Here is a 17,676-nt window from a genome sequence, read left to right on the forward strand (position 1 = left end):
CTGTCATTGTTTCATGTTTGTTTTGTCTTGTGTGTCCTATATGTTTGCATTTACATTTTTGCACTATGATTTTTCTTCTTCTCTCCTTTGCTTCACATATATAATTCCTTGCTGTGGAGCCTGAAGTTAAAGATCGGACATTGTCGCAATTTTTGGACTCCATACTTGCTCCTATATTGGACTATAAGGCGCTGGTTTGTATTGTTGTTTTTTGTTCTTGCACTAACTGTGTTTTGGGTTAGTTTTATCTGGCAGCCTTGCCCTATAGTTAATAGGTATAGGGTGTATTGTCATACACCTTCAATACTGTGTAATTACTGTATTACTCCTTATATCTTTACACATTTGTTGTAGTCTTTTAGCGCTATCCACACCACCCCTTTTTTTTATTTATTTATTTATATAGCGCCATTAATGTACATAGCGCTTCACCACGTGTCATGCGTCTTGAAGTCACCACTGCTAGATGGACCAGGTACAGCTTCTGTTGTCACACTGACGAAGGTCTGCACTATGCGGTTTGCAGCCTTTTTATGTGTTTTAATCTAAGAACATTTCTCGTGGACATTTGGATTGTACCCAGTTTGAAGAGAGCAGCATCCTCGGGATTGGATTTTGTCAAATTTTTTTGGACTTGATATGTATGTCTGTGTTTGCGTGTGAGATTGAATAGAATAATTTATATTTGTATGCTTTTTTGGTACTATTCTATATTTTTATGCCGATATTTTATTGTAGGGAATCCACCCTTGATTAATTTGCAATGGTAAGAGCACATAGGGCTGAGGCTATTTTTGAGTATATACAGGGGCGAGAAAAAGTTTGTGGACCCCTTAGGAGTTTCACACATTTCAAACCTAAAATGTTATTAGATCTTAGTCTAAGTCCTAATAATAATAGTAGATCAAGATAACCTGATCAAACAAATGACACAATAACTTGATACTTTTTCAACATTTATTTATCCACAAATAATTCAACATTCAATATCCATGTGTGAAAAAGTATGTGAACCTTTAGATTCAGTACCTGCTGACACCCCCTTGAACAGCAATTACTTCAACCAAGAGTTTCCTGTAACTGCTGGTCAGTCTATCACATCAGTTTTGAGGAATTTTGGCCCATTCCTCCTTACAGAACGGCTTCAACTCAGAGACATTTGAGGGCTTCCTTGCATGGACAGTTTCTTCACATCCTGCCAAAACATTTTGATAGAGTTTAGGTCCAGACTTTGACTAAGCATTCTAAAATGTGGAATCTCTTCCTCTGCAGCCATTCTTTTGTATATCTGCTTGTATGTTAGGATCATTGTCTTGCTGCATGACCCACTTTTGCTTCAGCTCCAGCTCACAGACGGATGGTTTGACATTCTCCTCTTCAATATTCTGATACAATGCAAAATTCATGGCTGTGTCAATGATCAAAAGCCATCCAGGTCCTGAAGCAGCAACGCAGCCCCAAACCATCACACTCCCACCATTATGTTTGTCCGTTGGGATGAGGTTCTTCGGTTTGAATGCAGTGTTTAGTTTTCGACAAACATAACATTTCTCATTGAGGCCAAAAAGTTTTACCCTTGACTCTGTCCAGAGAACATTGTTCCTGAAGATTTGTGGATCATCTATACAGTATGTGCTATTTTGCAAACATCAGATGGGCAGCAATGTTCTTTTTAGAGAGCAGTGGTTTCCTCCTGGTTATCCTTCCATGAACACTATTCTTGGTCAGTCTTTTTCTGATAGTTGAGTCCTGAACACTCACATTATCCAAGGCGAGAGTGGCCTGCAGATTCTTGGATGTTAGGCTGCACTTATAGTGCTGGCTATGCGACCGGCTATACGACCGGCTATGCGACCGCGGGGCCATGAGTGCTTCACCCTCATTGGCTGAACCTCCCACGTGCCGCTGACGTCACACAGTGATCGCCGAAAAAGTAAAAATCCTTTGACTACCAGCGATCGCAACCGCTCCGTCACTCTGCAGCACCGCCGCGGTCGTGCCCACTATGGGCACCTGCGACGGACTGCATGTACATGTTACATGCTGCACGATGTCGCCGTAGCCAGCACTATAAGCGCAGCCTTACTCGTTGGTTATTTGTGACTTCCTGGATGTTTTGCCGGATTGTTCGTGGAGAGATTTTGGTAGGACGACCGCTCCTCGATAGAGTGACTGTGCTATTGAACTTTATCCATTTCTAGACTCTGTCTGACCGTGGATTGGTGGAGCCCCAAATCATTAGAGATAGTTTTGTAACCCTTTCTAGACTGATGAGCATCAATAACTTTCTTTTGATCGTGGCATGATGTGTTTACACCAAACTGTATGGTGAAGACCAAACTCACAAAGTTTCTGATCTTTATATAGGATACGGACTCCCAAACTTACCCCTGAAGATCTACCTAATTATTTAAATACCAGATTCTAATTATCCCCTTTAATTTAGCTGATAAAACCAGGGTTTCACTGACTTTTGCACATACCCTGACTCTTAATTACTTATTGTTTGTATAATTCATACATAATTTTAATTCAAAAGACATGGAATTGGTTAATATAAACAATATTGGATATTTATGAAAAGATTGGTTTTGATTCAAGAAGGTTATCATGGAAAAACTATGGAATTTCCATAATAATCATTGGGGTTCACAAACTTTTTCTCGCCACCATAGTTACAGGCATTTGTCCTTTTCCAACTGTAGCCTTGCCTAATATATTTTCAATATCTAGAACTTATATCTGTTATCATCTATTAGCCAGCTTGTATCTAGTTGATTTTAAGTATATCCTTTTTTGTAAACATTGTACCATAATTTAAAAAAAATTACCCGTGTCCTGCCCACTGGATTTCGACCTGCTCAGCCGTCATGCAAGGTGTATGAAAAAAACTTAATTACAATCCTCTACATTGTAAATAAAATCAATGTAAAATCAAAAGTTTAAAACATGATTTACAAATATTTCTACATGCATATTATCTTATTAAATTATAACATGGTAATTAGTTCAATTTCATCCTATGTTGCTTTAATTCATTTTTTTTGTAAAGACTATCAGCATTCTTACTACAGTATAAATCCATCTACCCACCTAAATTCTTTATAGGCAGGCTCGGATTCTGAAATACAGAAAAGCTGATAAAGACTATACATTTCAATGCAAAGTTACCATCTGCAAAATGTACTGGTCAAATGTTAATTTAATCTGACAGAATCCTTCTTGCACACTGTGCATTAAAGCAACAGTGTCACCTAGTGCTAACAAGAGTGGCATTCTCATTGTCCTATAACTGTGTCTCTGACCCTTTGAGTTCTGAGTGTCAGAAATATACCGTTGTGGCAAGCTACGCAAGTGTGCCGGGTCACAAACACACCGGATTAGGTGGCTTTATATGTACATCAATGTATCATCATACTACACAAAAATATGCTTTAAAAGAAAGACATCTCAGAATTCATAATGATTTGTCATTAAAGGCTCTATTTGCATGGCCTGCCTGTTTCCCTATAGAAATACAGTTGTAAATCCGATATTAATGCTTTAAAAATGTCAGCTGTACCTTATTTGTGTTGCCCTTTTGTAGTTTGGATGAGCCTGGGAGTATCTGAATGCCAACAAAGCCAACGATTTCTCCAGCACTTCGGTAAGAATCTCCTGGGACACCTTGGGAGGCAGTACAGTCCATAGATCATGACGAAGGCCACAGCAGAAATATTGCCACATCTGGATGGAAAATGAGCATCGTTCCCCCTGGCAAAAACCACCAACATAAATAAATGCATAACATCTTCCAAAATGTCAAGCAAATTCTCGTGAATCTAATTGTTTTGCTCTGTAAGGAAATAGCTGAAAAGCTTTTGAAAGTGGAGGAACACAAAACACTCTCGACATGAGATAAAGCATTTTTACTAACAAAGAAACATATGTTCTATTTCAATAACAGTACCAATGTATCACTAATGCAAACCACAAGCATCCAACCTGATATATCCTTAATCTACCTGGATGACTTTAGTTTAACTTTCACTTTCTATTAATTTAGTTTTAACTCATACAGGTTTTTTTTTGGTATGTACAGTGAAAGAAGCACACAGAGCACATTGCAAATTAAAGTGAACAAAAATAAAAAAGCCAATTGGAGATTTTATTTTATTATTATATAACATTAGATTATTATATTTTATACTACTATAAAAGAGTTTGTCTATTTCCGTTTAACAGATTGTAACAACCACAGAGAAACATTACTGACACTTACACAGGGTACTTATTACTCCTAACAAATTTGGGAGATTATGTTTATATGTATGTATTGTCTTATTTTATAGAAATCCATGCAAATGAGAAAAGCTTATGTAATTTTTTTACTTTTCACACTAAACCAAAAGCTTTGTTGTTTTTGTTATTGTTTAGGCCTAATAAAACATCAACGCATTAGCCAAATACTTGAAAAGTCTGTAAACTCAACTGAAATTCATCAGAATATTGGCACTTGCCAAATGTCAGCATTCGCCATTTCCCCACATTTCAAAAATGGTGAATGATCTAAATTTGCGAATATGCAGGTAGGTTTTACCCCTGTGCAAACAGGGCCATATACTATTCATAATATACTGAACCAAAAAGGACTGAAGAGAGGTCAGACAATTATCACTGCCATTCGTTTGCTACAGTTTAGGGGGATAAATGTGTGAATGGAGTAGATTATAAAAGAGTTTATATATTAAAAAGTAGCAGAATAAATGGTTTGATAGGGATATTTGTGGTATTTAAAACTTTACTGTAGCTCTAGGATAGAGATTTCCACTGGAATAGCACCATCTATCATTTTCTGTTTACAATTAATCTGTTGAAATACAGAAAGAGGACATACAAATATTCTGTAATAATGGACAATACAAGGAGAAAATATTATAGCCCTGTTTTAGTAGGGTTAAGTTTGGTAATATAGCAGGCTTTACATTCCACAGTGGTATTAATGAGTTATGAAAGGTAGTAACGTAGATTATATACATGGATAAACGGTGCATATACAGTAGTGACACCGATACTTTAGTCAACATAACGACATACAGCAAGTTATACATGTTTTGCATGCGTTCCTATCTTGTAAAAATACAAGATCACTTACTGTATTATTTACTGTATATTAAACTACTGTAGCTGTACCCGGCGTAACATGCGCCAATCTAGGACATCTGAAAGGCTATAAATTAAACATTATTCTTTGTTTTCACCCCTCCATGTAACGCCTTGCTGTCTCTTGCCCCCTCTTCCACACCTTACTCCCTCCTCCATCATGCCCTGCTACTCTTTGCACTCTCTCCAACCCTCTCTTTGCACTCCCTGCCTTACTGTGCCTGCTCCCCTCTGTGCACACTACACTCCCTCATCTCATTCTTATCTCATCTGTCTACTCCTCTCCTTGCTGTCTCGGTTTCCTCCTCCTACTGACCTTGCTGTCTCTCCTCCCCTCTCTTTGCACTCCCTCCTGCCCGATGTGCACAGTGGTCTCTGTTCCCACCTCCTCGTCATCCCTCTGTTTCCTTGACCAGGGAGGTTCCAGGCGGTTCCCCTCTCCCCCCGCCTCGTACCCACATGTAACGTACAAATAAAGACAGGAAACGGGAACTGGAGGTAAAATGGCCGCGGCTATTTATTTATACAGAAAACCTAAGAGGGGTAAATGCACTCCCTGCCAGAGTGCTCCTTTGACAGGAGGGGGAGGGGACGTCAGCCGGCCCTCGAACCGCTGACCTCGTGTCCCCTACGCGAGCGGGGAGCAAAAAAGAGGATGTGCTGCCCGCCAGCCTGGCCTTAGGTAGGCCTTATTGGAACTCCTCCCCTGGGCCGGGGAGGGAGGTGTGGGGGCGGGCCAACGAGGGAAAGGCCAGACCCCCCTGGTCATGAAGCCCCCCCGGCTATGGCTAGGGAGGCCACTATCTTGTTGCTATCTCCCTGTCTAATCCTCTACTTGCTTTCTCTCCTCCACTCCCAGCCCAGCTGACTTACTGTGACTGCTCCGCTCTGTGCACACTACACTCCCTCCTACTTATCACTCTCCTCCTATCCCTGCTGTTTCCTCCTCCTGCTCACCTTACTATCTCTCTTCCCCCATTGTGCACACTGATCTCCGCTGTCTCCTCTCCCCTCCTTGCGGTCTCTCGTTCCCTCTCCATCATGCCCTGCTCCTATTTGCACTCTCTCCTTCCCTCTCGTTATACTCCCTGCCTTACTGTATCTGCTCCATTCTGTGCATACTACACTCCCTCCTCTCCTACTTATCTCATCTGTCTCCTCCACCATTAAACTCCGCCCCCCCCCAGGGTTTCCTGGGTGAGTAAGAGGCTGCTCAGTCTATCACAGAGGGGGGTGTATGTATGTATATCTTTATTTATGTAGCGCCGACAGTGTACTCTCTGCTTTACAAAGACAATACAGTACAGGGAATTATAATTATAAAATAAGCGCAGCAAAGTCAGACAATAGCAAAGGAAATCCCAGCCCCGGAGAGTATAAGATCTAAGTTAGTGGTTTTCAACCTTTTTTTGGTTGGGGAACCCCAGAATTCAATTTTGAAATTCTGGGGAACCCCTACCCTCGCCCCCCATTTCTCGCCCTTCCACCCCCGTCGCTCCCGTCTCTCTTCCAACCCCCTCATTTCTTTTCTCCCCTCTCACTTACACACACACACTCCCCCTCTTGCTTACACACACACAAACACACACACACCCCTCTCAGTTACACACTCTCCCATTTACACACACTCTTACACAGACACTCTTAGGATGGGGCCATGGTGCACCACCTTGAGAAAGGTCCCACTGGGGGACCGAAACATCGTTTTTTGTGTCTCTTTTTCAATACAAAGAACTTGTAATCAACTTACCTGTGTGCTGTCCCTTGATGTCGTGCTTCAACCGGTATCGTATGGTCTATATATATATATATATATATACAGTGCTCGACAAACCCGGTCGCCAACTCGCCAGCTGCGATCGGATATTGGCTCGTGGCCAGTAACCTTTCCCCTGTCTGCAAAAAAAAAAATCCCCTGTTCGGAAAAAAAAAAATTGAAAAAAAAAAAAATCGTAGCTGATTGGCTGTGACGTGAGATGGAGTTGCCAGGACTTCAAACCGCCCTTTCTGCATGGGTAAGTAATGGGGGGGAGGGGTTGAGTGAGTGCGTTCGTGCGCATCTGCTGCTGCTCCTCCTCCTCCTCCTCATATCCTGCTGTATAATTGTGTCAGCTCCTATAATTTACAATTTACTGATCCGGTCATGGAGGAGTTTGGACAGATGCTTCAGGTGGGGGGAATTTAATGCACTTTAAATATTTATATACTGTATACACTAATACATCCTTCCCCCTCTCTCCGGTGCTCCCGCTGCCCGCGCGGGTCTGAACATACTGTAAAAGCCGGGGTGTTTTCCTCCCCCCCCTCCTGTGTTCCCGCTGCCCGCGCGGGTCTGAATATACTGAGGTAGCCGGGGTGTTTCTTACCTCCCTTCCGGTGTTCCCGCTGCCCGCGCGGGCCTGAATATACTGAGGTAGCCGGGGTGTTTCTTCCCTCCCCTCCTGTGTTCCCACTGCCCGCGCGGGCCTGAATATACTGAGGTAGCCGGGGTGTTTCTTCCCTCCGCGCGGGTCTGAATATACTAAGGTAGCCGGGGTGTTTCTTCCCCTCCCCTCCTGTGTTCCCGCTGCCCGCGCGGGTCTTAAAATAATGAGGTAGCCGGGGTGTTTCTTCCCTCCCCTCCTGTGTTCCCGCTGCACGCGCGGGTCAAATGCTATAGTAGCCGGGTTGTTTCTTCCCCACCCCTCCCCTCCTGTGTTCCCGCTGCACGCGCGGGTCAAATGCTATAGTAGCCGGGTTGTTTCTTCCCCACCCCTCCCCTCCTGTGTTCCCGCTGCACGCGCGGGTCAAATGCTATAGTAGCCGGGTTGTTTCTTCCCCACCCCTCCCCTCCTGTGTTCCCGCTGCCCGCGCGGGTCTGAATATACTGAGGTGGCTGGGGTGTTACTTCCCTCCCTCCCCTCCTGTGTTCCCGCTGCCCGCGCGGGTCTGAAGATATTGCAGTTGCCGGTGATTCTCTCCCCTCGGTGCTCGCGCGGGGCGGGAGGAAGTAGTGTGTGTGTGGTGTGTGGTGTGTGTGTGTGTATGAGAGAGAGATCGAGAGTGTGTGTGTATGGGAGAGAGAGTTTGTGTGTGTGTGTGTATATGGGAGAGAGAGATTGTTTGTGTGTGTGTGTATGGGTATGAGATTGAGAGTGTGTGTGTGTGTGTGTGTTTGTGTGTGTGTATGGGAGAGAGAGAATGTGTGTGTGCAGGACACCAGAGGTAACCCCCCAGTCAGTCACCCCCCCCTCCACCAGTCAGTCATCCCACCCCCCCACTCAGTCAGTCACCCCCCACCCAGTTACCCAGTCAGTCACCCCCCCTCCCCCCACACAGTCACCCCTTCAGTCAAAAGTCCCCCAGTCAGTCATAGTGTCAGTCATCCCACCCCCCCCCACATAGTCACCAAGTCAGTCATCCCACCCCCCCACCAAGTCAGTCATCCCACCCCCCCACCCAGTCACCAAGTCAGTCATCCCACCCCCCCACCCAGTCACCAAGTCAGTCATCCCACCCCCCCACCCAGTCACCAAGTCAGTCATCCCACCCCCCCACCCAGTCACCAAGTCAGTCATCCCACCCCCCCACCCAGTCACCAAGTCAGTCATCCCACCCCCCCACCCAGTCACCAAGTCAGTCATCCCACCCCCCCACCCAGTCACCAAGTCAGTCATCCCACCCCCCCACCCAGTCACCAAGTCAGTCATCCCACCCCCCCACCCAGTCACCAAGTCAGTCATCCCACCCCCCCCCACCCAGTCACCAAGTCAGTCATCCCACCCCCCCCACCCAGTCACCAAGTCAGTCATCCCACCCCACCCAGTCACCAAGTCAGTCATCCCACCCCCCCCCCACCCAGTCACCAAGTCAGTCATCCCACCCCCCCACCCCGTCAGTCAAAAGTCACCCAGTCAGTCAAAGTCAGTCATCCCACCCCCCACCCCCAGTCAGTCAGTTACCCCCCCCACTCAGTTACCCCCCCAGGTCAGTCAGTTGCCCCCCCGTCTCTTCCCCTTCTCTGTCTCTCTCTCCCCCTTCTGTCTCTCCCCTCTCTGTCTCTCTGTCACTCCCTTCTCTGTCTCTCCCCTCTCTGTCTCTCCCCTCTCTGTCTCTCTGTCTCTCCCCTCTCTGGCTCTCCTCTCTCTGTCTCTTTGTCTCTCGCCTCTCTGTCTCCCTCTCGCCTCTCTGTCTCCCTCTCGCCTCTCTGTCTCCCTCTCGCCTCTCTGTCTCCCTCTCGCCTCTCTGTCTCCCTCTCCCCTCTCTGTCTCCCTCTCCCCTCTCTGTCTCCCTCTCCCCTCTCTGTCTCCCTCTCCCCTCTCTGTCTCTCTCCCCTCTCTGTCTCTCTCCCCTCTCTGTCTCTCTCCCCTCTCTGTCTCTCTCCCCTCTCTGTCTCTCTCTCTCCCCTCTCTGTCTCTCTCTCTCCCCTCTCTGTCTCTCTCTCTCCCCTCTCTGTCTCTCTCTCTCCCCTCTCTGTCTCTCTCTCTCCCCTCTCTGTCTCTCTCTCTCCCCTCTCTGTCTCTCTCTCTCCCCTCTCTGTCTCTCTCTCTCCCCTCTCTGTCTCTCTCTCTCCCCTCTCTGTCTCTCTCTCTCCCCTCTCTGTCTCTCTCCCCTCTCTGTCTCTCTCCCCTCTCTGTCTCTCTCCCCTCTCTGTCTCTGTCTCACACTCTCTCTGCCTCACACTCTCGATCTGGATATCTTACTTACCCTATATATCTTAACTGCCCTATACTATACTAACATAACTTATACTGCTTTCTTCCAGATCTGACTCACACGGGAGACATCGGAATCCCCCCTAACCCAGAAGACAGGTAGGGAACATCTCCCCTCCAATGTATAACATTGCGGGAATGAGGGTACCTGGGCATTGAGGGACTGCGGATCAGGTAAGATCCCAGGCGGGATTGCTGCTTTAGATTTGTGAAGCGGGGACGTCCAGACACTGGTTAATGGGTTCAGGAAACTAGTCATTCACATCTGGCTTTTTTTTCTAGATCCGACATTTATACACACACACATACACACACTCAATCTCTCACACACACACACTAACACACTAACACACTAACACACTAACACACTAACACACGTAACAAGGACCAATTGTAGTATAATGTAATACTATAAATAAACTTATGTCAAAAACGAATGTTCTTACTAGGAATTTATTCAATTCATTTTATTTATGTATTATTTTAAAAGCGGGGGCGGGACTAGGGGCGGGGTTGGGGGCGGGACTAGGGGCGGAACTAGGTGGCGAGTAGATTTTTTGGTTCGGCGAGTAGATTTTTGGGTGATTTGTCAAGCACTGTATATATATATATATATATATATATATATACCAGAACATAGTGTCAGTATGGACCATCCTGCAACCACAGGAGTCGCTGACCACGAGTGAAAAACCCTGAAAGTCTGTCCTGATGATTCTCCCCACACCACGCAGAGCAACTCAGCCCTCCTGTTACCTCACAGGTACGCACCACACCACCACTAATATGGAGTAGCAGACCTAATCTCAGTTAGGGTGGGGGTCCAAGGGCTACATATATATATATATATATATATATATATATATATATATATATATTCACTCGTGGTCAGCGCCTCCAGCCATCATGGGTCCTGTGGTTGCAGGATGGTCCATACTGACACTATGTTCTGGTCCAGTCAGTAACCACAATGGATTATGGTGCAACTGGTTCTTTATTCAGTACAGAAGAAGTCAGCCAAACTATACAACCCTTCTTTAGGGATAAGGCCTTGCAGGCCCCATCCAGATTCTTATCCCTGATAGTGCTCAGGATAACACACACACACTCCCACTCCTCAGGGGGAGGAAAGACAGAATGACTCACTTCCGAGAAAGTGCCAGAATAAGCCCAGAGGAGGTGTTTGTAACCCCACCCCATAAAACAGCAGAAAAATACTGGATACTGATAGGTCATCACATACAGCAGGTGACCCAATCAGTATCCTTCCCTCAGACTGACACTTTCTGGTTGTTGCTAGGCCCGCCCTTAGATACATCAAATGTATCTAAAGCTGCAAAAGCACACAAGGCCTTTCTGAAGGAACTAACCCATCCACTGCCTGCACCTAACAGGACTTACACTGGTAGGGCCCAGGAAAATAAATAGCGAGCGGGAGGCTATGCTGCATATATATATATATATATATATATATATATATATATATAAGCAATACGATACCGTTTGGAAACGAAATCAGCAGGCAGCACTCCAGAATTGAACAAACAAGTGTATTGAAAAAATAAACACAAAACCAACGTTTCGGTCCACGAATGGGACCTTTGTCAAAGGTTTTGTGTTTATTTTTTCAATACACTTGTTTGTTCAATTCTGGAGTGCTGCCTGCTGATTTCGTTTCCAAACGGTATCGTATTGCTTATTCTTCATTATAGGATCTGCACCCACACCAGTGACTATTATTACGGAGTGCTTTTTGTTCTTTTTCTATGATATATATATATATATATATATGTAAGCAATACGATACCGTTTGAGCGAATATCAGAGGCAGCACTCCACAAAGTTGTCAAAAAAAGTTTTGTGTTTTGTATTTATATATATATTAAATCATCATAAATCTGAGGTAGGATATAGATCACCAACCTGATCTGAGAGCTAGAATCCTGAATCGAGAATAGAATAGTCGGGGTCATAGTCTGGAGTCGAGGCAGGCGGCAAAGGAGCAAGGTTGGGGTCACAGGCAATGGTTGAGACAGGCGGCAGAGGTCACAGGCTGGTAGGGAGAAGATCAACAGGAAAGAAGGAACTATGCTCTGTCAACATCCTGGAGGAAGTCTTGCCTTTGTATAGACAGGATGCCAGCAGCCAAGATGGCCCCTGCAGCCTCATTGTGGGCAGAAGTGAGTAAAGGACTGCCGGGGAATAAGTTGGACATCGTGGCTTCAGTGTGGGCATTGATGGTGCCAAAGCCTCATAGAAAGCAAACAATGCAATAATCATGAAGTAATAAGCAAGTTGTAGATTTATCTTTTATTTGAGTATCTTGGTACACCAATAAGTTTATTGTTCCCTAGATAATTTTGCTCAAACTCCTCATTGCAAGAATCTTCTGTACGATAATGCATTGCAAGAGTCTCCTCAACGGCATAACAAGTCAATACAGTCTCTGGCACAAAAAAGACATGCATAAATTCCACATATATCCCATAATGTGCCATGGGAATTACAGTACTCCGAGAATCGTGTTTTAGTAACTTGAACCCACTCATCATGCTAAAATGCACTGTTCTTCTTAAGGTGGTTTATTGTGCTATTAGTTCTACTCTCATTTTATTAATACAGATTTATTTAACACTATTGTTATGGAAGCCATTCTTGTATCTTACATCTTGTTCTTGTGCCTCGTAAAGAAATAAAAGTTAAACAAGAGAAGGGTGCACAACTGTGAAGCTTGACCTGGTGATGCCTTTTAACAGAAACATTGAGCTGTTCAGGCAACGCGCATTTGTGTAGATTCATTATCATTACTAATAGACTTTTATGAACTTCTTCCACTATATTATGAAAGGGCAGAGGAATAAAATTAGCCACACAACTCTACTCACATAAATATGTATTCAAGTGAGAGCAGAGGCCATGGAAAATGTTTAAGATGTGTCGGGACATTTCACCTATTACATGCACTGAAACTGATTTTTACGAGTTTAGGAGGAATTGGCAGATGTTCTAATAGATTACGATGACCTCATTTCTTCCTGACCAGATCAGAAGATTAGTGTAATTTCCGGGACTTCTTAAATAAAATCACCCAATGCTATTATTCTGAGAATAATGCATTCTAATTTGAGCAGAGATTCATCAATACAGATTTTATTCAGCTCTTGGTTTACTCAGTAGCTCATGATCAAACATGCAAAGACTATTACTGAGGTAGTTATTTCCTTACAATTTATCCAGCTCATACTTTGGGTGCTTATGAAATTTGTTCAGATAAAATGACAGGTTATAATGACCTGTATTTAAAAGTCATGTGGTTTCCAGGTCTTATTTGCTTAGATGAGAAATCGCATTGTCTTGCATCTCATTACTTACGAATTGCCACATATATTTTCTCATCATTGCTTTGCATACATTAGCCTTAATGTTATGCTATTTTATTTTGTAGTAACATTCAAGCACTCCTACAGAGTCCAATGGAAAATCTAGAATACATTCTGTTATATAGTGATTATTTATTAGCTTTATTATGTTTTCATTAAAAAATGAGAGGCTGCCTCAGTTAGTGTTGGGCTACATTGTTCTCTTTGGAGGGATTCAGATATACTGTAGCAGACGTTATTGCCTCCATTAACGTACATAATAACGCGTTAAATAACCATAGTTTTCAATAGCACTACTGTTAATCATGGGCTAAACAGTGTAAAATTACGGACATTATTGAAATCCCTGCTCTCCTAGTGGTCAAAATTCTGGGCATTATTCATTCAGTATTGCCCGCAATTTTGGCAACGTGGCAATTCAGCTTTCACAGATGCAGGAAGCGTGCGCAGAGAATTTGTAATTAAAACCCACCGAATAGTAAAATACCTCCGCTAGTCAAGCTCCAGCTGCACCTCTGTTCCTCTCCTCACACACAGCGCAGCAGCATATGCAGTCTAGCTCACAGCTGCACCTCTGTTCCTCTCCTCACACACAGCGCAGCAGCATATGCAGTCTAGCTCACAGCTGCACCTCTGTTCCTCTCCTCACACACAGCGCAGCAGCATATGCAGTCTAGCTCACAGCTGCTACTGCTGCCAGAAGCCACAGGTCCCAACTAGTAACGTTGTTACTTACAACAAAGTAACATTTCTTCCACAACTTTGTATATATTATGTTAAGGTATTTGTATTTGCTGCGGTTAGGGTGTGTGTCTCTGTAGTGTGTGTGCAGTGTGTATGGAGGAGGGGGTGCTGTTGTGTGTGTGTGTGTGTGTGTGTGTGTGTGTGTGTGTGTGTGTGTGCTGTCGTGTGTGTGTAGAGGGGAGAGGCAGCTGTAGTGTGTTTTTCTGTGTATAATGGGGGGCTGCAGTGTGTCTGTGTGTGCAAGGGAAAGGCGAGCAAGGCAGTTGAATTGAGCCCCGGGCCTTTGGGGGTTGCAGCGCTCCCTCCTCCTGTCAGTGCCAGGATCCAACTTCCGCCTGACTGGAGGAGGGAGCTGCAGTGTGTGTGTGAATAAATGGGGGGCTTTAGTGTGTATTTGTGTGTAAATAAAGGGGAAGCTGTAGTGTGTGTGTGTGTGTCTGTGTGTATATAGAGATGGGCTTCAGAGGCCGTTAGGCCCGGGCCTAAGGTGTCCAAATTTTGGCGTGGCAAAAATGACCGCCCCATATACATTTGCCGCACTCTCTGGCCTGATGGGAAGGCACTTACATGTAGCTGCTGCCTACTTGCTGCGGCCCTCCTCTTTCCAAATTGAAGCGTCAAATTTCGGCGCGGACGTCACCATGGCATCTCGTTGCCATTGAAACATGATGTTGTAACGTCATGACGTCACGTTATCATGCCAACGCGACACCATGCGATGTCAGGTGACGTCCGCGTCGTCATTTAATGCTCCGATTCGGAAGGGGAAGGGCGGCAGCTACATGTGAGTGCCATGGGGCACTCAAATTTGCCACTGATTATAGTAAAAGCACAATAGAAAATGTAGAATATCAGGTTTATAAAAATCAATATAACTATACCAAAGTGTCTATGTTATTTATGATAAAAGCATACATTTAGCCCATAATAGTAGTAATCCCCGAAGACAAGGGCATTATTGGCCAGTAATGATCTGTCCTTCTGGGATTACTACTTAAATAACACGCCAGCATTAACACATTGCGTTAACGGGTGCAATAACCCATGTATGGAAGTGTTCATTACATTTGATGCAAATTGTTAGCTAGAGAAGTTTACCCCACTTCAGACCTGGCTATTTTTTTTTTTTAATGCAAATATCAAATAGAAAAGTGATGCACAGAGATGCGGTTTAATACATCTCATTATAATATGTACAATCATGTAAGTCCTCCTATTGACACACCACAAAATGCCAGCTGGCACAAAATTTGGGGTACATATCTTGATACACTGACACAAAAAGCCAAGGTGAAAATTATGTAATTTGCAAATATCCAAATTTACAGATACATCACCACCTAGATGTGTTTTTTTAATGAATTATGTTTTTTGTCTACTGTATAAAGGAGAATTGAAAGAAAAGTCCCTCATAGGTGCATCCAAAAACTATAAGTGCCGATAGTGATTTTCTGAGACTTGGAAACTGGATTTACCAAAACAAACTGTTTTTAAACACTGATGAGACTGTAACAATGGTATTCAGGACCAAGGCTAAATTTCTAAATCTACCAATGACGGAGCTACAGATCAGAACCAACTCTAATACCATTCTAGCCCCTGTCACTAGTTTCAAATATCTGGGCATATGGTTTGATTCCCATTTAACATTTGGGTTGCACATTGATACCCTGACATCCAAAATCTATGCCAAACTAGTTGTACTTTATAGGAACAAATCCTTCCTAAACCCGCTGGTCAGAAAGCGCTTCGTACAGCAGATGCTAATACCAATTATAGACTATGGGGACATAGTTTATGGCACAGCAACCCAAATTAACCTTAGCAAACTAGACACCCTGTACAATTCAATATGCCATCTTGTCCTCCAATGTAACTACAGGCGCAAAGTTACATAGTTACATAGTAGATGAGGTTGAAAAAATACGTACGTCCATCAAGTTCAACCTATGCTAAATTTAGACAACAGATACTTTATCCTTTATCTATACATACTTATTGATCAAGTGGAAGGCAAACAAAAACCCCCAGAGTCATATCATCCAATGATGTCTCATAAGGGGAAAAATAAATTCCTTCCTGACTCCAAGAATTGGCAATCGGATTAATCCCTGGATCAACATATTTCCCATGTATACATATTTGGTATATCCCTGTATACCTTTCCTATCTAAAAAGATGTCCAACCTTTTTTTTGAACAAATCTATTGTATCTGCCATCACAGTCTCCATGGGTAATGAATTCCACATTTTAACTGCCGTTACTGTAAAGAACCCTTTCCTTTGTTGCTGGTGAAATCTCCTTTCCTCCAGCCTTAAAGAATGGCCCTGAGTCCTTTGTACTGCCCGTGGGATGAATAGTTCTTTTGAAAGCTCTTTGTATTGTCCCCGAATATATTTGTATATAGTTATCATATCCCCTCTTAGACGCCTCTTTTCTAATGTAAATAAATCTAATTTAGCTAGCCTCTCTTCATAAGTTGGATTGTCCATCACTTTATTAATTTGGGGGCTCTTCTCTGGATTCTCTCTAGTTCCATAATGTCTTTTCTTAGGATTGGTGCACAAAATTGTACTCCATATTCAAGGTGAGGTCTTACTAATGCTTTGTAAAGGGGCATAATAATGTTTACTTCCCTTCCATCCGTTGCCCGTTTGATGCAAGATAAGATCTTGTTTGCCTTTGCAGCTACTGCATGACTTTGGGTACTATTGCTAAGCCTGCTGTCTACAAGCACTCCTAAATCCTTCTCCATCAAGGATTCCCCCAATTTATCCCCATTTCATTTGTAATTTGCCTTTTTATTCTTGCATCCCAAATGCATAACTTTATGTATTAAACCTCATCTGCCATTTACCTGCCCACATTTCCAGTCTCTCCAAGTCCTTCTGAAGAGTAATTACATCCTGCTCTGATTCTATTACCTTACACAATTTAGTATCATCAGCAAAGATGGAGACTTTGCTCTCGATCCCAACCTCAAGGTCATTAATAAACAAGTTAAAAAGCAGGGGTCCCAGTACCGATCCCTGAGGTACTCCACTCACGACTTTAGCCCAACCTGAAAAAGGTCGATTTATGACAACCCTCTGTTGTCTGTCCTTTAACCAGTTTTCAAGATGAAACGACTCCAGACCCATTGCATGCTGAGATCCATCCGAGGGTGTCGCACAGTGTCATCTCCTGGTGTGGTAAACCTATATACCAACTGCTTGTTTATTCTCACTTGATGTACGCAGAACTATTTACTTTTAACCATAAAGTCACATTTTATACTTTAATACACTATGTGCGTTGTGCGCCTTGTTCTTTTGTTTTTCGATTTATGACAACCCTCTGTTGTCTGTCCTTTAACCAGTTTTCAATCCAGGTGCATATATTATTACTGAGTCCAATTTGCTTTATTTTGTACACCAACCTCTTGTGTGAAACCGTATCAAAAGCCTTTGCAAAATCTAAGTAGACCACATCAACTGCATTACCCTGGTCTAAATTCCTACTTACCTCCTCAAAGAAACAAATAAGGTTAGTTTGGCATGATCTATCCTTCATAAATCCATGCTGACTATTACTAATAATTTTATTTTCCATTAGGTATTCCTGAATATTATCCCTTATTAAACCTTCAAGAAGTTTCCCCACTATTGAAGTCAGGCTTACAGGTTTGTAATTCCCCGGTTGTGATCTAGCTCCCTTTTTAAATATAGGCACCACA

At 43.5% G+C, this 17,676-nt stretch overlaps 1 protein-coding gene across 6 annotated transcripts in view; it reads right to left on the bottom strand.

Annotated features, from left to right (window-relative positions):
• KIAA0825 (KIAA0825 ortholog) overlaps positions 1-17,676 on the bottom strand; it is a 440,138-nt gene that overhangs the window by 270,854 nt on the left and 151,608 nt on the right. For all 6 annotated transcript variants that reach the window (XR_012800113.1, XM_075593181.1, XM_075593165.1 and 3 more), the window contains one exon: positions 3,563-3,753. Coding sequence is in view for 5 of the 6 variants with exons in the window: in XM_075593181.1 (XP_075449296.1) it covers positions 3,563-3,753 (191 nt within the window). In the remaining variant the exon portion in view is untranslated. The remainder of the gene's footprint in view (positions 1-3,562; positions 3,754-17,676) is intronic.

This window comes from Ascaphus truei, chromosome 1 (assembly GCF_040206685.1).
Source record: "Ascaphus truei isolate aAscTru1 chromosome 1, aAscTru1.hap1, whole genome shotgun sequence".
Lineage (NCBI taxonomy): Eukaryota > Metazoa > Chordata > Amphibia > Anura > Ascaphidae > Ascaphus > Ascaphus truei.